At 35.1% G+C, this 21,051-nt stretch overlaps 1 protein-coding gene across 7 annotated transcripts in view; it reads left to right on the top strand.

Annotated features, from left to right (window-relative positions):
• Positions 1–21,051, top strand: part of STX17 (syntaxin 17) — an 84,480-nt gene that overhangs the window by 55,113 nt on the left and 8,316 nt on the right. For all 7 annotated transcript variants that reach the window (XM_061200186.1, XM_061200184.1, XM_061200183.1 and 4 more), the window contains 3 exons: positions 2,894–3,119; positions 10,021–10,136; positions 10,215–10,265. In XM_061200186.1, the coding sequence (XP_061056169.1) occupies positions 2,894–3,119; positions 10,021–10,136; positions 10,215–10,265 (393 nt within the window). The remainder of the gene's footprint in view (positions 1–2,893; positions 3,120–10,020; positions 10,137–10,214; positions 10,266–21,051) is intronic.

Here is a 21,051-nt window from a genome sequence, read left to right as displayed (position 1 = left end):
AATATTTCATTAATAATTTTTATATTGATTACATGTTGAAATGATAATGTTTTAGATGCATTGGGTTAAATAAAATATATTAAAACTAATTCACCTCTTCCTTTTTACTTTTTTATGTGACTGTTAGAAAATTTAAAATTACATAGTGTATGGCTTGCATTTATGGTTTGTATTGTATTTCTTTTGGATAGTATAGCTATATAGTAAAGTTGTTGAGAACACATGCTCTGTAGCCTGAATTTGATTCCTGGCTTTACTTTTTACTAGAAGTGTAATCCTGGGATATTTTCTTAATTTGCTTTTAATTTTCTCTTCTGTAGAATGAGAATAACAGTAATATCTATTTCAAAAATAAATTGTGAAGGTAAAACAAGATAAAGAAGGTAAAGCACTTAGCATAATGGACAACTTACAGTAGTGTTGATACAAATTTAGCCATTATTTGTGTTTTTGTTATTATAGTATCAGATTTTATAGTTAAATGGGTATTTTCTTTCTCTCCCTTAACATTTTTCCCTTCACCCATAGTAATAAAGAGTTCTTAAAGCTAGACACCATAATTTGACTGGGGATGTAACATATGTACAGATTCTATAAGAGGGGAAGAATATGTCAGAGGCAAATGCTCATTAGCTGCAGAAACTTCTTAATGCTTCTCCAAAGTAACATCACCTAAAATACCTCTATGAACTATGTAGCAAGTACATAATCAAGTTATAACTGTAGTCCAGAAAGGAATCACACAGCCAAGAGATGGTGTGTAGGAGACAGTATTTTTCCAGGACTTGAGAACTGGACTCTAGTCCTAATTCTGCCACTGTGTTCAGCTGGACTCTAGTTTTCATATTGTAAAATTGTGAAGTTGAATTGAATGATCACATAAGCCCCTTAGGGTTCCATGAATTTTACATCTAAGATGCTTACGTATCACATATTTTTAATCCACAGTCCAATTATCTTTAGGTTTTCCAGCTCACATGGGGATGGTAAGAGTGGACATAAAGTTAAGTGAAGTATAGAGTCATGATAGGATAGAGGTACAACTTTTTGATTCACCCACAAAATCTTACAAGATGCTTTAGGTGGTAGCTAAACTATTTTTTTTTTTCAGAATTAGCTTTAATTTTAGTAGAATACAATAGATACTTTAGATTGTATTAAGGTACCGTATAGCTAGGAATTATGCTTATAGTTTAATAGAAAGGTTGCTGGACTTGTAAGAATACCTGGGTTTTAACCTGAGCTTTGCTGCTAGATAATTAAGTAAATCCTGAACAAATTTTGTTTTGATTTCTCTATGTGTAATAATGTGGAATGTAATAATATGGACCATATCACCTCACTCAAAGTAGGCACTTGAAAAATTTAAGAAATCAATACTTTTTGTTCTGTCTGCTGTACAGGATTTGCATTAGTGTCTGTGAAAGTACATTAGGGGGAAAGAATTTAAAATATTATATGACTAGAGATCTATAATTTTAAAATAAGCATTATAGATCATTCTTACAAGTTCTGTTTAATTGTAAAAGAAGAATTGGTTTTTATGTTTTTCAAATTCTAGACCATTGAAAAAGATGAAAAGCTCCCCAGTTTATTTTATGAAGCTAGCACAAACTTAAACCTGTTAGAATAAGTTTAAACCTAGTGAAGATAGTATAGACACACACACTGTTCATGTATGCATCCATGCACACACACACACACACACACACACACACACACACACACACGCATTCACATACACAGTTATACTAAAATTCCAAATAAAATATTAGCAAATTGAATCCCACAGTGTATTAAAAAATTGTATATATTGACCAAGGAGGGTCTATCTCAGAAATATTAAAATGGCTCTGTACCATGAAATTTGCCCATGATTTATTATATCAACACATTAGAGAAAAATTTATAAATTATGCCAATAGGTGATTTTTAACAGTGGAGAAAATCGTTTCATAAAAATCCAGCAACTTCAGAGAGCAGTTCAAAGTAAAACACCAATGAGATAAAATGTAGTACTGGCAGTATATGGGGAAATGGGAACTCAAACTTTAGTGGTAGTGTGAGTTGTTAAGCCTCTTGGGGAAGAGCTGATAATAGCTATTGAAATAAAAATACATATTATCCTTTGAGTGAGTACTCTAACTTTGGGGAATCATTCCTACAAAATGTAGTATAATAGTATATGCTAGAACACTAATATATACTGTTACCATATATTAGGATTTATAGTCTAGTACATTTGTTTCATAGTTTGTAATAACTAAAAACTGGAAACAACATGAATGACTTTAATCACTGGAGGAGTGATAGAATAAATTATATCACTACTATGGAATATGGTACAGTCATTGACCAGGAGGGATATCCATTATGATATTGTTAAGTTGGGGTGTGGAAGTTTGTCAATTGTAGATTATTGTGCATAATGTAATTCATTTTTTATAAAAAGAAAGGCTGTATGTGCTCATGTTTGTATGAGCAATAAGTATGAAAGGACTGAGTTAAGAGAAGTGGTAGGATTGGTGAAGTGGGGAAAACTAACACAACATTGTTAATCAACTATACTCCAATATAAAATAAAAAGTCATTAAGTCTTTCTTGATGTGTTTCTGCAGTGTTTCATTTATTATGAAGAGCATTTGTTACCTTTGTAATAATCACATTTAATGAAGGAAAAAATGCTAAATAAATTCAGAGTATGAGGATGTGAGTTCTAAGGAAGCTGGATTTGGCCAGAGACATGAAAAAACAGAAAAGTATTAATCCATACTGTCTGTTGTAGAGAATACTTCTGATTTCCATTGAAAGCCATTATCACAAATTACTTCTGAAAATAAAGATATTTTATATTAAGAGATGGTGGCTTTAATGATTTTTTTTTCTTTTATAGCAACTCCGCTCCAATATCCGAGAAATGGAGAAGCTTTGTTTGAAAGTCCAAAAGGATGACCTTGGACTTCTGAAGAGAATGATAGATCCTGTTAAAGCAGAAGCATCAGCAGCAACAGCAGAATTTCTTCAACTCCATCTGGAATCTGTAGAAGAACTTAAGAAACAATTTAATGATGAAGAAACTTTATTACAGCCTTCTTTGACCAGATCCATGACTGTTGGTGGTAATGTACTAAGTCTTATTCTTGATCATAGTATAGTAATGCAGTTATTTAAGTTTACCTCCTTGTATTGATATTGCAGATTATATATAAATTTCCAGGAATCACCTCCTAGTCCAGTATGCTGAATTCTTGGACCCTGAGTGTACTTGGAAATGCATATCCTAAAAGTTTTACAGGGTAAAAAAATTGAGGCTATGCTGTATAGTGAGGAACTTAAAGGCTTCAAGTACCTATTTGTGCATATATTAAAAATAAATTTTAAAATATTTCCTAAGGAGAATGTCATCCTTGTCTGCAGAGTGCTCCTCCCTCATCTCCAGGTGCAGGGGTGGCCTAGGCAGGCACGCTTCTTTTTTAGGCATTCTGGTTTTCAGAGGGCATGTTAGATCTATCTCGCAGAAAAGTCTGCATTGGGGGTCATGCCATTAACTTTTATGAAGTGATACTCTAAGAAAGAGGCCAATGAAACTTGTCGTGATAACTCTTCTAAGGATGTAATTGATAATTGTTGATTGCATTGTATAATGTCTGTGTAAGGAACCCTGAAAAAAATTCTTGGTTTAATAGGTAGTAGTACTTCAAAGCAATTAATCTTTTTTATTCTTCTGGGTATTGAATGGCATAACTAATAAGATTTCTCTACTTGCATTGTTTACTAGAATACTTAAATCTAAATTTTTTAATTGCCAAAAGCCAAAATTTTGAACTTTCCTGGCTTTGTTTTATAATTGCTGCCCTTGTATTTCCATTTTTGTTTTAGAGTTTCTCTTTTTAATTTATGCCATCTTGTTACAGTTTATATATGTTCTAAGCCACCTTAAAACTTTATGGAAAAGATGCGGTATAAATAAATTACAAATTAGAATACAATCTGAGAGATGTTACAGCTGACCCGTTTTCCTCTTTTTATTTACCTAGGAGTTGGGAGGCTCCTATATCACTCCCCGTCTCCAAAGCCAGATTATTTTTAACGCTGTATTTTCAGTGCTAATGATCCAGTTTTACAGGGAAATTTTTTTAAAAAATAAAAGAAACATTTAGGCCACCATCCAGAGTTTCTGGGTAATCTTGCTTTTATTGCCTCCTTAGTACCTAAGCACATAATACATAGTACTTGGCACATAGTGGACCATTAATAAATGTTTTAGAAATATGAATGAATAAACATCTTTTTAGAGACAATTTTATAATTTCAGATGTGGTCTAATCACTTCACTCTGTCGATAACCACTACCTAACAACACTGCCTAAAGTGTTGTTCTGGGGAGAAGGAGATGTTAGCACTCAACCTTGGTCGAAGAGTGTTTGGGAAGAATGCTTTTTGATAGTTTGTAGTTACTGTTTACATCATCTTGTTCATATGTAATTATCACCTCCATAATGATGCAGCTGAATGCTGTTCTTACCATGTAGTGCAAACCTATACTTTATGTTTGTGTATAGAGAAACTGGGCCTTATAAGTTCCATGAGATTAAGGAGTCATCTTATCTACCAGACATTGTGACAGTTGTGATGACAGTAATAACACTGATAATGTTGGATTTTCTGGAAAGAGTCACTGGCATCAGTCTCTTCTGCTATTTAGTTTTGAATTGCTATCACCAGCAATTCCCTAGCAAACAAAAGTTTTGAGTTCTATTTAAGTATTCTAGCTTTAATTTGCATTTTAGTATTGCATTGTTTGTGTTTCTACCAGTAGGATTGTTCGGGCTCAACAAATTTGGGTTTATATGTCATCAGAGGAATTGGGTGATTATTAGAAAAAGGCAGTTTACCCAGTTTGCTGGCAATTAACTTTCTCTGTAGGGAGCTGACTGGTGTTAAAAAAAAATGTTGGCAAAATTTGAGGAATCATGTGTATGGAGGAAGTGAAGAAGATTGGGGCAGAGCCAGAGGATGAGGGAGAAGAAATAGGTGAAATTTGTTTTCCAACTCTGTTGGTTCTCAAACTTCTCAATTCATGGAATACCAAATTAGCTAAAGAACTAATCACTTGCCACTGAGAGAAACTACAAAATTAAATCTCTGCATCTAGTGCTGATTTAATTGAAACAGTCATTCTATTTATAAAATCAGATACCTAAATTATACCTAAAACAGTGTGTATAGTTTCAAATTCTGAACTGTCTGCTGGTCAGATTGTGCTTTGACTTTGAATCCATTGCCAGCATTAAGCAGTTAAAATTAACTGTCTCACCCAATGCCTGAGTATTTCACCAAATGTGAAGTTTCTACTAGGTTGTGTTAAATCCATAAATATTATTAACAAGTAATTGAGAGGGTGGGAAAGAAGAAGAATAACGGAAAGAGAGCAACTAATACATAAGACGTTAATAGTGGGGTAAGAACTGGGTTTGCTCCATGTGTGGTCTTCTTCTAGCTGTAGACTCTTTTCTGTCATTCTACATGTTTTTATCCTGTGCTCTCTGTTTTTTTCTTATTTTTGCTTTAGGTACTCATAATAGTAATGACAGCCTATACAGAAAATATGTGTTTGATTTGCACAGAAATTAAGTGCCTTAAAATACTTTTTCCTTTAAAAATTCAATCTGATTATAAATAAATTGGTTGGAGACATCAACAGAGATTCAGGAGCAATGTTGCCACATTTCCATGACTGAGATCAAAATACAAAAATAGTTTTTCATTTACAGATAGAAATAACAAGTAGAATAGAATGTTTTATGTTCTCTGGAGAATGAAAGAAGCTTATTAAGTTTAGGGGGAAGCTGTGATGATTTTGCTGTTTCTTTTGTCCAGATTCTGAGAGTTCCTAAAGCAAATCTTCTCTGCCGATCTTGCTTGATCTGAGAAACTCCCTTCTTTCTCTCTTGTGTGTCTAGTTCATTTTTAGCATATTGCCTCCCACCAAGAGAAGTGATGAGCCTACACATTTGTTTTGTATTTAGAAAGGTGTATCAAGGCATACAGAGCAAACCAGTGCTTCTCTCTATCTTTGTCTTTCTTACTCCCCATCCAGCACATACACTTCATCAGTGCAATAGAAACAGAATCTTGTTACATTTTAAACAAATATTCACAAAAGGAAAGAATCCAACCTTAGAACTTCTGGGAACTTCAGACCAGCATATTGAATTTAATGAAATATTAGATTTTATCACAGGTATATATATACACTTGTATTGAACAGTTTTGTAAATCATGTAGATGCTTTTGTATATTATTCAGAAGGTGTGTTTTGTATTGGTTTTAATATTCTTAAAAATTCTCCTCTGCAGCTTAGTTAAGCCATGACTTAGAAGTCATCTTATTTCGATGGGTAGGTTTATGTAGATGATCAGTAAAATAATGTCACTATGTTAAAGCTGTTAGAACATGAAAGAATTCAGGAAATGCTTTTGAATTAACTTAGATTTATAATGCAACTTTTTCTAATGTAGTAAAATTTAGTAGAAATTCCTTAAATATTGTGTTGTAATTCTTACTAGAATCATTGCCCTTCGTGATGTATGGAGAAAGGTGAGGGGCAGAGAGAGAATATGTTTAGACACATAGAAGGGAGAAGTCTTATGTCCGTGTTATTAAACTTATTTTTCACATGAACTAAAAATATCTTAATGTTTATTTGAGTTTATAGTCAATAATGTTTTATAAATAGAATTTGAAAAACACTGGTGAGTGATACGTATAGTCCATGTGCCCTTTACACTTGCAGTTGTTTGCAAGTGGATGGAACTGAGATTGTTATGTCATATAAAACAATAGCAATTTTGACTTCTGTGGACAGGATAAGAACTCTTTAGCCATCTTTCCTGCAGCTATAAGCTATCTCTGTGTTTTGCCTCATCATGTCTGTAGCAACTTGTAAAAGTTCAAAGTCAATGGATGATCACTGAGATATAGTGATTTTTAATACAAGCTGGAATAAATGAATTACGGAAGTTGTAGAAATTAAAAGATTCCTTTCTCAATTGTTAGTCACGCCTCGAATTGATTAGTGATGTTCCGAGTTGTAAGTTTACAGCAGGATTTTCCATGGAAGAGAACAGATTTCTTTGTTCTAAGACTCCATTTGAACTAAGATGCATACGCAGTTTGGTTTCAAGTGAAACATAAATGACTTAAACATTTTTTATTTTTTCACTGAGGGAAATCTTTTGTGTTTGCTTAAAATGTCAAACATTTCCCATCCCTTCATTTTTTAGATCAAGAATTTATGTAATCAAGATAATAATAATTATTTTGTTATATATCCTGGCATATTTCATTGGAATCTTCTCTAACAGAACGAAGATTATGGCTTAAAAAAAATCTTTTGAGTGGTGTTATGTTTATAAAGTTCTGCTTTACATTTGATCTGTTAATGATAACAGTTATCGCTATTCATCATCCTATTAAAGAAGTTGGGAGCTCTTATTACAAAAGCAATATTAAGTAGAAGAAAGATCTTAGAGTAATTACTTTGATTGAAGTGAGAAGTATTTTTTTGTGATAACTTAAGACATAGGGTAAATAACTCTTTTAAGCATTTGTAAAATTCAGAGCTTTTAAAATGTTGGATATTTGCTATATGTTGTAATGTAAAGCATATTCTGTATTTGATGTTTTTGCTCTTCCTTTAAGGTAGGGAAATGTATTCATTTCAGTGAAGATTCAAAATTAAAAGAACACTGTCAATACTAATAAGCCTACAAATTAACTTTTAATCAAGTGACTGTGCCCTTTCTAAACAGTTCAAATGGGTTTTTTTCCTCAAGAGGTAAAACATTCTCAAATTTTGAAAATAAAATAGTAATGCAGTTCGTTTTTGTTTTGTAATGCAGTTTTATAAAATACCACTTTTATATTGTATGTCTTTTACTTTATGCTTTGGCAAGACCAGACTGCTGATTTTATATTAAGCTATATTGGTTTTTTGTTTTGTTTTGTTTTGTTTTTGAGGACCTTTTTCATGCTGGTCTCTCCACCTAGAATTTATATTCCTATTTTCTTAGGCTAGTAGAAAAGATCACCTTTTTTAGTTTGGTGCACACCACACCAAACTAGGTCAGATGCCATCCCCAGCTTGAAACTCCCATAAATACTATATGTATCTATATTTATCTAGATATCAGTGCACTCTCTTATTGTTTTAGGATTGTCTCTTTGTATGTCTTCTCTGCTAGAATATAAGTTCCTTGAGAGCAGCTACTTTGTATTCACTTTTTTATCCCTGGTACTCAACACAATACATAATGGGTGCTCAGAAAATATTAAAGTGGTAGGTGTTTTGAGCTTGCAGTAAGGAAGACAAAGGGAAGTAGACCTTCAGATCTCTTCTTTCCATTTCCACTGCCACTATCCTAGAGCACACCATCATCATTTCTCACCAGACACATTGAAAAGCCTGCCAACTGGTTTTTCACTCTTTAAGTTTTCACCTTTCAACTCCATCCTTAATCTGTTGTTCACACTACAGCTGTGGTTACCTTTCTAAATCTGAAATCTGATTATGGCACCCTCAGCTTCCCAGTAGTCTCCCACTGCTTTTAAAAGTTCCATATTGATCTTAAGAGAAAGACAAAACTCTTTAATATAGTTTACAATGCCGTAAATGATGTCCTATTAGATTTCCAGCCTCAACCTTTGCTTTCTCTTGTCATAGTCTATGCTTCAGTTGTACTGACTCCTTTCAGTTCCCAAACTTAAGCAAATATTATTCTCCCTGGCCTGAATACTTTCTCCTTCCCCCTCTACCCTTGCCCCAGTTCAGCTATATAATTTCTGTTCATCCTCAGGCTTCAGCTTCAGAACCTTCTCAGACCACTCTTCCACAAGTCTAGGTTAAATACCTTTCTTTGGTGCTCACATAGCATTCCATGCTTACCCATATCATAGTTCTTATCGGACTATACTGAACTTGCCTGTTAACATGTCTATATCACACATTATGTCGTAAGTTCCATTAATAATAGCAGCAGTAGCAGTGACAGTAGTAGTAACTATTAACCACTTGTTCGTAATAGATAAGCCAGCCACAGTGCAAAATAAATACCACCTCATTTTACAAATGAGGAAAATAAGTCAAAGAGGTGAAATACCTTCCCAAGTCAAAGAGCTAGTAAATAGCCAAACTAGGATTCTAACCCAGGTCTTTCTGACTAGGCCCATACCCCTAACCACTATGACTTGGAACTGTTTTGTGATTTACCTTAGCGCACTGATTGGCATATAGTAGGCATTTTATAAATACCAGTTTAATGAATGGATTGGTAAAACCAATAGAAGGAAATAAGAAAGACTTGAAGATGGAGTTTGGAGTATAAATTAATTCATCTTTATAGCAGTGTTTAATGAGGAAAGCCTTAATGGGTTGATGACTTCTTAAAATCCAGAAAAGACATAGAAGCAGTGGAGGCATGGGCCAGAAAAATTACTCTGAGGAGAAGGAGGATGGCAATATGTGCAAAAAGGTACATAATGGTAAGAGATGTTAGTTTGATGACAAATTTATTGTTACCAAAAATGACTGATTTTCATTGCTAAAAATACATCACTTCCCTACTTTTAAAATCTTGTGAATCTGATGTTTATTACTAAAATAGCCAAAGAAATGTTAATGATTTAGCAATGAAAAGTGTTAAACTTATATCTACTGGGTATCTCTTCATAGAACATTGGCCAAATAGAATAGTTCTACTTTGTGCTACTTCCACATCTAGCCCTAGTTATTCAGATTGGGTAAGTAGTATTTGTAGCAATTTTTTTAGATGACTTTGTAGAATAATTAAAGAAAAAATATTTGTTAACTAACTTGCCCATAGATATATAATCAATTTACTTTTAGCCTGAATTCTGTTAGTAAGCATTTCACATGGTAGTTGTTTTATGGAATTGATTCATTCTACCGTCTTTCTAACAAAGCAGATAAACTCTAAACATGAGGCTATGTTCATCCAGGAACATTTCACACTACTGAAGATGAAGCTGATCCTCAGAGTATGACTCAGATATATGTGTTGCCTGAAATTCCTCGAGATCAAAATGCTGCAGAATCATGGGAAACCTTAGAAGCGGTATGTTAAAAATGATTTTCCTTTTGGTAGCTGTGAGGCATGAAAGTAAGTAACTTCCTCTTTCTCTTTCTTTTTAAGGACTTAATTGAACTTAGCCAACTGGTCACTGATTTCTCTCTCCTAGTGAATGTAAGTATATAACTGTTTTTGGCTCAGAGATGTTAGATTAATAGGATAAGAGACTTTTATCAATCACTAGGCTTCTGATTAGAATTTTAATAGAATTTACAATTTTTTAAAAATTAAACCTCTTTATTCTTTTTTTAAAATTAATTAATTAATTAATTTTTTATTTTTGGCTGCGTTGGGTCTTCGTTGCTGCGCGCGAGCTTTCTCTAGTTGCGGCGACCGGGGGCTACTCTTCATTGCGGTGCGCAGGCTTCTCATTGCAGTGGCTTCTCTTGTTGCAGACCACGGGCTCTAGGCACGCGGGCTTTGGCAGTTGTGGCGCGTGGGCTCAGTAGTTGTGGTGCATGGGCTTAGTTGCTCTGCAGCATGCGGGATCTTCCCGGACCAGGGCTCAAACCCGTGTCCCCTGCATTGGCAGATTCTTAACCACTGCGCCACCAGGGAAGTCCTGAATTTACAATTTTTAAGACTGGTATTGAGCCATGGACAGAAGTCTAACTGTCCTCAAATCCCAGTTCAATTAAAAAAAAAAAAACATTTATCAAGCACTTTTTATACAAAAGGTACTTGGTATTGGGGTTCTGACAAGGTTGGATATAGAAATAAATGAAGCCTGCTGTCTGCCTTTAAGGATTTACAGTGGGTGGCCATAAGCTTGGACCCACCCAAAACTGAAATTTCAAGCATTATTGTTAAATGCAAAAATAAGGTATGAAAAGAAGTATTATTGGCTCCAAGGAGAATTGTTTAATTCCAAGGGAGGGAGCCAGGGGTTGTGACGTAGAAGCATTAAGGATAGTGTCACAAGATAGGTAGCATTTGCTTGAGCCTTGGAAAATGAGTAAAATTTCCACAGGAGGGAATGAGGGGGTGCATTTGAAGACATCTAAACAAAAACATGGAGTAGAGAAGGGTATAGCCTTTCAGGAATGACAAGAACTACAGTGTAACCAAAGCATAAGATACCATGGGCAAACTAAGCAAGGAGATTGAAATGCCATTGAAGGCCATACCAAAGAATTTGAACTTTACTTTGTAGGTATCAAGGAGCCAGTAGATTTTTGAGCAGATTTGAGTGATGTGATAACCTGTGCTTCAGAAAGATCACTGTTAGCAGTGTGAATAATAGCCCTAGGGAGGAGGAGATTATAGGTGGAAGGACCTTAGGAATCAATTGCAGGAGTTTCACTGAGAGCATGGCAATACAAGTATACAGATAAAAGACAGCTGAGAGGTATTTCTGGGGTAGACTTAGTAGGAATTGGAGGAAGATGGAAGAGTCAAAGAAAATAAACATTAAGGTTTTATTCTGCATAATCGGGTAGCCAGTGATACTATTAACATAGACTAGGGAACATAAAGTAGATTTGGTGGGAAAGATAGAACAGATTTTGTCATTATTTTTATAAGTTATTCTTATTTTTCCTTCCCAGGAATTGTGGGAAGGGGTGTGTGTGTGTGTGTTTGTGTGTGTGTGTATACGTATGTATATACAGGTGCAAGTCTGTTTCTGCGTATGCTTCTGTCTGGGTTTAGTTCATTGTTCTTGGTCAAACCATGATTTAGGGGTTGTACATCTTTGAGTTATGGTTTCCCTGACATCTGGCTTTAAATTAGAAGAAGTTCCTAGATCACACAATCTCAGAATTGGAATTGGAAAGGACTTAGGAGGCCTACTAATCTAATCCTTCTACTCTTGCCCCAACTTCTCAAATAGATGGTCTTTTGCCTCTTTTTGAACAATAACAGTGCAAGGATACAACCATTCCATTTGGAGGCTCTAACTCTTAGAAGTTTTTTCTTATGTAAAGTAAACTCTACCCTTAATAACTGCCCTCTAGTACTTTTGCCCTCTGGAGCCATATCCTGAAAAAGTTTGGTCTTTTTACCATATAAAAGTTTTTCACCACAGCCAACATAATACTCAGTGGTGAAAAGCTGAAAGCCTTCCCACTAAAATCTGGAATAAGACAAGGATGCCCACTCTCACCACTTCTAATCAACATAGCATTGGAAGGCCCAGCCACAGGAATCAGACAAGACAAAGAAATAAAACATACCCAAATTGGAAGAGAAGAGGTAAAATTGTCAGTGTATGCAGATGACATGATACTATGTCTATGGGTATTTAGATTGCTTCCATGTCTTGGCTATTGTAAATAGTGCTGCTATGAACATTGGGGTGAATGTGTCTTTTCAAATTACAGTTTTCTTCAGATATATGCAGAGGTGTGGGATTGCTGGATCATATGGCAACTCTGTTTTCAGTTTTTTGAGGAACTTCCATACTGTTTTCTAGAGTGGCTGTACCAATTTACATTCCCACCAGCAGTATAGGAGGGTTCCCTTTTCTACACCCTCTACAGTATTTGTTATTTGTAGACCTTTTAATGATGGCCATTCTGACCGGTGTGAGGTGGTACCCCATTGTAGTTTTGATTTGCATTTCTCTAATAATTAGCGATATTGAGTATCTTTTCATGTGTCTATTGTCCATCTGCATGTCTTCTTTGGAGAAATGTGTTTAGGTCGTCTGCCCATTTTTGGATTGGATTGTTTGTTTTTTTTGTTATAGAGTTGTGTGAGCTGTTTTATATTTTGGAAATTAATCCCTTGTTGGTTGCATTGTTTGCAAATATTTTCTCCCAATCCATAGGTTGTCTTTTCATTTTTATTTATGGTTTCCTTTGCTGTGCAAAAGCTTATAAGTTTGATTAGGTCTTGTTTGTTTATTTTTGCTTTTATTTCAATTGCCTTAGGATACTGACCTAAGAAAACTGCCACAATTTATGTCAGAGAATGTTTTGCCTGTGTTCTCTTCTAGGAATTTTTGGGGGTCAGTCTTGCATTTAAGTCTTTAAGCCATTTTGAGTTTATTTTTGTGTATGGTGAGAGGATGTGTTCTAACTTCATTGATTTACATGCAGCTGCCCAACTTTCCCAACACCACTTGCTGAAGAAACTGTCTTTTTCCCATTGTATATTCTTGCCTCCTTTGTCGAAGATTAATTGACTGTAGGCGTGTGGGTTTATTTCGGGGCTTTCTTTTCTGTTGCATTGATCCATATGTCTTTTTTTGTGCCAGTACCACACTGTTTTGATTACTGTAACTTTGTAGTATTGTCTGAAGTCTGGGAAGGTTATGCCTCCTGCTTTGTTCTTTTTCTTCAGGATTGCTTTGGCAATTCTGGGTCTTTTATGATTCCATATAAATTTCAGGATTATTCATTGTAGGTCTGTGAAAAATGTCATGGGTAATTTGATAAGGATAGTATTAAATCTGTAGATTGCCTTGGGTATATGGCCATTTTAACAATATTAATTTCTCCAGTCGAAGAACATGGGATATCTTTACATTTCTTTGCATCATCTTCAGTTTCCTTTATCAGTGTTTTACAGTTCTCAGCATATAATTCTTTCACCTCCTTGGTCAGGTTTATTCCTAATTTTTTTTTTTTTGATGTGATTTTAAAAAGGATTTTTTTTTACTTTCTCTTTCTGATAGTTCATTGTTAGTGTAAAGAAATGCAACAGATTTCTGTATGCTAATCTTGTATCCTGCTACCTTGGTGAATTCATTTATCATTTCTAGTAGTTTTTTTATGGAGTCATTAGGGTTTTCTCTATACTACTCAGCCATAAAAAAGAATGAAATAATGCCATTTGCAGCAACATGAATGAACCTAGAGATTATCATACTAAGTGAAGTAAGTCAGAAAGAGAAAGATACCACATGATATAACTTATATGTGGAATCTAAAATATGACACAAATGAACTTATTTACGAAACAGAAACAGACTCACAGACATAGGGAAGAGACTTGTGGTTGCCAAGGCGTAAGTGGCGCTAGGGAGGGATGGATTGGGAATTTGGAATTAGCAGATGCAAATTATTATATATAGAATGGATAAACAACAAGGTCCTATTGAATATAGTTCCCTGTATAGCACAGGGAACTATATTCAATATCCTGTAATAAACCATAATGGAGAGGGAAAAAAAAAAGTTTTTCAACTCTTTGAGATCAACATTATCCTTCCTAACCCTACCACACCTCAGCATATTTTCTTCTCTTAAGAACCCTTGATTCTCTAATGTATTCTTTCTAGAATATGATTTCTCAGCTTTTCAGTACTAGCGACTTACTCTGCTTGTTTTCTAGTTTGTGGATTTTTTTCTTGAAATGTAATGCCTAAAATTGAGTACAGTAAATTGTTAAAAGCATTTTCCTTTTTTTAATGCTTCTAAATCAGAAACAGCAAAATGTTTGAAATTTCTGAATTAGGTATCTGTACAGTCTGTTAATATATTTGCGTATAAAAGGGAATAATACAATATAAATCCCAAAATATTTGTTGTTTTTACAATCAAGATTTATTCAATTATTGTAACTCATAATCTGATCTAATGCACTTTGTAAAATCTGTGCATGTATGGTTACACAAATATTTACATTTGCCAAAAGTCATCGATATGTACACGATAAAATGGATGAGTTACAGCATATGTAAATTATACCTCAAAGTTGATATAAAAAACAAACTAAACATGTACAAAGTTCTTCTCATTCAAAAGGAATACATTTCTCTTCCAGTGGAATAGGCACGTGAAAGGGAAATTAACGGTTTGTGGCCATTTAACAAGTTGTATTTCTGATTACATTATGTAAGCAGCTCCTAACCCCTAATCTGAGGAAGATTTGTGCAGGAAAACTTTGGGTATAGCCATGGCTGTATACAAATGTCCTATTTATAATAGTCTGTGTAAGGACATGAGACAGAATGCTATTAGGCAAAAGCTCAAGGGAGAACCCCTGATTACTGTTCCCAGGGTGAGTGAGTTCTCATGACCACATTGTCAAGCACTCAACAGAAACTCCATTTAGACACCATATGATTTGGGAACGTAACAAGAGCGACCGCATCCTCTCATTATCATCACATGGTCATGATAGTATCTAGGCTAATTAACCATGTATTTATGGAGTGCTTTCTATGTGCATAACACTGTGCCAAACTCAATGAAGAATAGAGAATAGTATAAAAAAAGAACCTATAGTTTAATCAAGATAGTTACACAACATTGTGAATGTACTTAATGCCACCGAGTTGTACACTTAAAAATTGTAAATTTTATATATATTTTTACCACAATAAAAAAGTACTTGCAAAGCCATTGAGAGATCCACATGTGGTCCAATAAATGTTAATAAATTAATATCTACTAGGCACCATGCTTTTTTTCTTCAACCTTATTGCTCAGGTGCCCTCTTCTATTCCTGTAACTGTGGAACCAGCCCTATTTCTAGTCAAGGGGAATTAGAAGAACTCTGGGCCATTCGCTCAATAGCACATCACCACTGCTACTAGTCCAGTTTTGTCTCTACCTTTTGTCTTATTCCTTATGGCTTTTATAATCAAGTTTTAGTCCCGATGCATAAAAACTGGGTTGTAATAGATTAGATCAGATTCCTCCATTTATTACCAATTTGACCTTGAGGATGTTAACAACACTAGCTTTGTAAATTGGTGGGAAGACTCCATGAGATATTTTCTATTATTTCCCACTCCCTTCCCTACCACACTGACCCACTGCATTCTTTCTTTTGTCCCTCCCTTATTAGATTCCCTCTTTGCTTGGTATTCTGCTTTGCCACCACCAATACCTTTAGACATTTTAGTACTATAGTTCCTATAGTCCCTTTCCTATTACTAAAATCTCCTAATGTCAACACCATACTTACCTACTCTGTTTATTGCCTACTGTAGGCCAGTATACTCTGCCTGTATATCATAGTGTTTGTGTGTTTGTTTCTGGGCTTTTCTCTGTATATGATTGCATGTTAATTAAGGCATATAGATTATGTATCTTTGGAGTTCAGAACCAAGATAGCTCAGTTGGTTGGGATCTAAGACTAAAGCTGACCTTGAAAGCTGGCTGGAATTTAGAGAGTGAAGAATAAAGGAACATACCTGGAATTTTGGCATTAGCTTCTTAAACGTGTAGCTTTCCAAGCACATTGATTAAACTGCACAACTACCAGCAAAGGGAAAAACAATTCTTCATTAGTTTTGACTTCAAATGCCTAAATTACATTCTACTTGACAAATATTAACTTAATAAATCACATTTTTTTCAGACTCTTAGGTGCTCCTATAACTGCTTATTAAGATTCTGTTATTTTTTTCAGGCAGACAAGGAAACCTAATTCAGTGTTTCTTAAAATCCATAGACATAGTCTTAGAGTATTTTGAGAATTGTTTTCCTTTAAAAAGGGAAAAGTCTGTACATTAGTTTGAGAAAACTACAGTGTCCCTCATAAATGGTTTAACTCATTGTTAAAGGGATGTTGAGAGCATATATGAGGTGCCAAATGTTAAAAAGGAAGTTTAATGGTTGTCAGATTTGGGAGGCCTAGGAGATGAAAGCAAACATAAGCAAATCAGAAGCAAAAAGGGAAGGCTGGTAGATAGTGGTGCGTAGGCTTCTGAGCAGCCACTGTTGTTAGGAGCTTGGTGTGCTGTACCAGGATAAAGTTATGTATGTATGGTTTGGCCCAGCATAAAGAGCCAAGGTCATAGTGGACAAGTGGTGACCAGATTCAGCTCTGAATGGAGTCTAGTTTAGCATTCTATGGACAGTTATAGACAACTCTGACACCAATTTGCTGCCTAACTATAATTGTCTAACTATATCACTGAGTCCTCCTTACTCAAGGAATAGAATTTGAAGATATGGGCAAAATTTGAGATTCAAATCAAGCAAAATAGGGGAAGAAGAAGGTATAAAAAGAAAGAGGGCCAACTGTTTGTTGATCCCAGGAGAGGGACTGGTCTGTGCTTTGCTTTATCTCCATGCCGTTATTTAAGCAAGCTTCCTGATATCAGTAAATATTTCCTTACAGGTGTGGACTACTGTCCAGGGTGAGATAGGCTTTATCAAGTACTGGTGATTGCAGTGATGGGGAATATTACAGTTCAAATAATCAGTGATCTCAGGCTTCATTTTGTTTTGTGGTCCTTTCTCCAATTATTCCAAAGGATTTTTCTGAAAAAAAATTTTTTTTTTATTGGAGTATAATTGCTTTACAATGTTGTGTTAGTTTCTGCTGTACAATGAAGTGAATCAGCTATATGTATACCTATATCCCCTCCCTCTTGGACCTCCCTCCAACCCACCCTCACCGCCCCGCCATCCCACACGTCTAGGTCGTCACAGAGCACCAAGCTGAGCTTCCTGTGCTTTATAGCATGTTCCCATTAGCTATCTGTTTTATGCATAGTAGTGTATATATGTCAATCCTAATCTCCCAATTCGTCCCACCCTCTCCTTCCCCGCCTGTGTCCACATGTCCATTCTCTGTGTCTGCATCTCTATTCCTGCCCTGCATATAGGTTCATCTGTACCATTTTTCTAGCTTTCACATATATGCGTTAATATACGATATTTGTTTTTCTGGCTTACTTCACTCTGTATGACAGACTCTAGGTCCATTCACATCTCTACAAATGACCCAGTTTCGTTCCTTTTTATGGCTGAGTAATATTCCATTGTATATATGTACCATATCTTCTTTATCCGTTCATCTGTCATTGGACATTTAGGTTGTTTCCATGTCCTGGCTATTGTAAATAGTGCTACAGTGAACAGTGGGGCACATGTGTCCTTTTGAATTATGGTTCTCTCAGGGTATATGCCCAGTAGTGGGATGGCTGGGTCATATGGTAGTTCTATTTTTAGTTTTTTAAGGAACCTCCATACTGTTCTCCATAGTGGCTGTATCAATTTACATTCCCACCAACAGTGCAAAAGGGTTTCCTTTTCTCCACACCCTCTCCAGCATTTATTGTTTGTAGATCTTTTGATGATGGCCATTCTCACCAGTGTGAGGTGATACCTCATTGTAGTTTTGATTTGCATTTCTGTAATAATTAGTGATGTTGAGCATCTGTATGTCTTCTTTGGTGAAAAGTCTGTTTAGGTCTTCTGCCCATTTTTTAATAGGGTTGTTTGTTTTTTTGATATTGAGCTCCATGAGCTCTTTGTATATTTTGGAGATTAATCCTTTGTCAGTTGCTTCGTTTGCAAATATTTTCTCCCATTCTGAGGGTTGTCTTTTCGTCTTGTTTATGGTTTCCTTGGCTGTGCAAAAGCTTTTAAGTTTCATTAGGTCCCATTTGTTTATTTTTGTTTTTATTTTCGTTACTCTAAGAGGTGGGTCAAAAAAGATCTTGTTGTGGTTTTTGTCAAAGAGTGTTTCCTATGTTTTCTTCTAAGAGTTTTATAGTGTCCGGTCTTATATTTAGGTCTTTAATCCATTTTGAGTTTATTTTTGTGTATGGTGTTAGGTAGTGTTCTAATTTCATTCTTTTACATGTATGTGTCCAGTTTTCCCAACACCACTTATTGAAGAGGCTGTCTTTTCTCCATTTTATGTTCTTGTCTCCTTTGTCATAAATTAGGTGCCCATATGTGTGTGGGTTTATCTCTGGGCTTTCTATCCTGTACCATTGATCTATATTTCTGTTTTTGTGCCAGTACCATACTGTCTTGATTACTGCTGCTTCATAGTATAGTTTGAAGTCAGGGAGCTTGATTCCTCCAGCTCCGTTTTTCTTTCTCAAGATTGCTTTGGCTATTTGGCATTCTCAAGAATGCCATTGGTAATTTGATGGGGATTGCATTGAGTCTGTAGATTGCTTTGGGTAGTGTAGTCATTTTCACGATATTGATTCTTCCAATCCAAGAACATGGTATATTTTTTCATCTGTTTATGTCACCTTTGATTTCTTTCATCAGTGTTTTATAGTTTTCTGAGTACAGGTCTTTTGCCTCCTTAGGTAGGTTTGTTCCTAGGCATTTTATTTTTTTATTGCGATGGTAAATTGGATTGTTTCCTTAATTTCTCTTTCTGATTTTTCATTGTTGGTGTATCGGAATGCAAGAGATTTCTGTGTATTAATTTTGTATCCTGCAACCTTACCAAATTCATTGATTAGTTCTGGTAGTTTTCTGGTGGCATCTTTAGGATTTTCTATGTATAGTATCATGTCATCTGCAAACAGTGACAGTTTTACTTCATCTGCAAACAGTGACAGTTTTGCTTCTTCTTTTCCAATTGGTATTCCTTTTATTTCTTTTTCTTCTCTGAGTGCCATGGCTAGGACTTCGAAAACTTTGTTGAATAAGAGTGGCGAGAGTGACATCCTTGTCTTGTTCCTGAGCTTAGTGGAAATGCTTTCAGTTTTTCACGATTGAGAATGATGTTTGCTGTGGGTTTGTCATACATGGCCTATATTATGTTGAGGTAGGTTACCTCTTTGCCCATTTTCTGGAGAGCTTTTAACATAAATCAGTGTTGAGTTTTGTCAAAAGCTTTTTCTGCATCTATTGAGATGATCACATGTTTTTTATTCCTTAATTTGTTAATATGGTGTATCATATTGATTGATTTGCATATATTGAAAAATCCTTGCATTCCTGGGATAAACCCCACTTGATCATGGTGTATGATTCTTTTAATGTGTTGTTGGATTCTGTTTGCTAGTATTTTGTTGAGGATTTTTGCATCTATGTTCATCAGTGATAGTGGTCTGTAATTTTCTTTTTTTGTGATATTTTTGTCTGGTTTTGGTATCAGGGTGATGGTGGCCTCATAGAACAAATTTGGGAGTGTTCCTCCCTCTGCAATTTTTTGGAAGAGTTTGAGAAGGATGGGTGTTAGCTCTTCACTAAATGTTTGATAGAATTCACCTGTGAAGCCATCTGGTCCTGGACTTCGTTTGTTGGAAGATTTAATAACAGTTTCAATTTCATTACTTGTGATTAGTCTGTTTATATTTTCTAATTCTTCCTGGTTCAGTGTTAGAAAATTGTACCTTTTCAAGAATTTGTCATTTCTTCAAGGTTGTCCATTTTATTGGCATATAGTTGTTTGTAGCAGTCTCTTATAATCCTTTGTATTTCTGCATTGTCTGTGATTTCTCCTTTTTCATTTCTAATTTTATTGATTTGTGTCCTCTCCCTTTTTTTCTTGATGAGTCTGGCTAAAGGTTTATCAATTTTGTTGATCTTCTCGAAAAGCCAACTTTTAGTTTTATTGATCTTTGCTGTTGTTCTCTTCGTTTCTGTTTCATTTATTTCTGCTCTGACCTTTATGATTTCTTTCCGTCTACTGACTTTGGGTTTTCTTTGTTCTTTTTTCTCTAGTTTACACTAGTTTTCTCTAGTTTACACTTTAGGTGTAAGTTTAGATTGTTTATTTGAGTTTTTTCTTGTTTCTTGAGGTGAGATTGAATTGCTATAAACTTCCTTCTTAGAACTGCTTTTGTTGAGTCCCGTAGGTTTTGGGTCGTTGTGTTTTCATTGTCATTTGTTTCTATGTATTTCTTTTATTTCCTCTTTGATTTCTTCAGTGATCTCTTGGTTATTCAGTAGTGCACTGTTTAGCCTCCATGTATTTGTGGTTTTTACGGTTTTTTTCCTGTAACTAATTTCTAATCCATAGTATTGTGGTCAGAAAAGATGCTTGATACGATTTCAGTTTTCTCAAATTTTCCAAGGCTTGATTTGTGGCCCAAGATGTGGTCTATCCTGGAGAATGTTCCCTGTGCACTTGAGAAGAAAGTGTATTCTGCCACTTTCAGGTGGAATGTCCTATAAATATCAATTAAATCTATCTGGTCTATTGTGTCATTTAAAGCTTGTGTTTCCTTATTTATTTTCTGTCTGGATGATCTGTCCATTGGTGTAAGTGGGGTGTTGAAGTCCCCTACTCTTATTGT

The sequence above is a fragment of the Eubalaena glacialis genome, chromosome 9 (genome assembly GCF_028564815.1).
Source record: "Eubalaena glacialis isolate mEubGla1 chromosome 9, mEubGla1.1.hap2.+ XY, whole genome shotgun sequence".
Taxonomy (NCBI): Eukaryota; Metazoa; Chordata; class Mammalia; order Artiodactyla; family Balaenidae; genus Eubalaena; species Eubalaena glacialis.
Note: the sequence above shows the minus strand (reverse complement) of the source record. Positions and strands in the feature narration are given on the sequence as shown.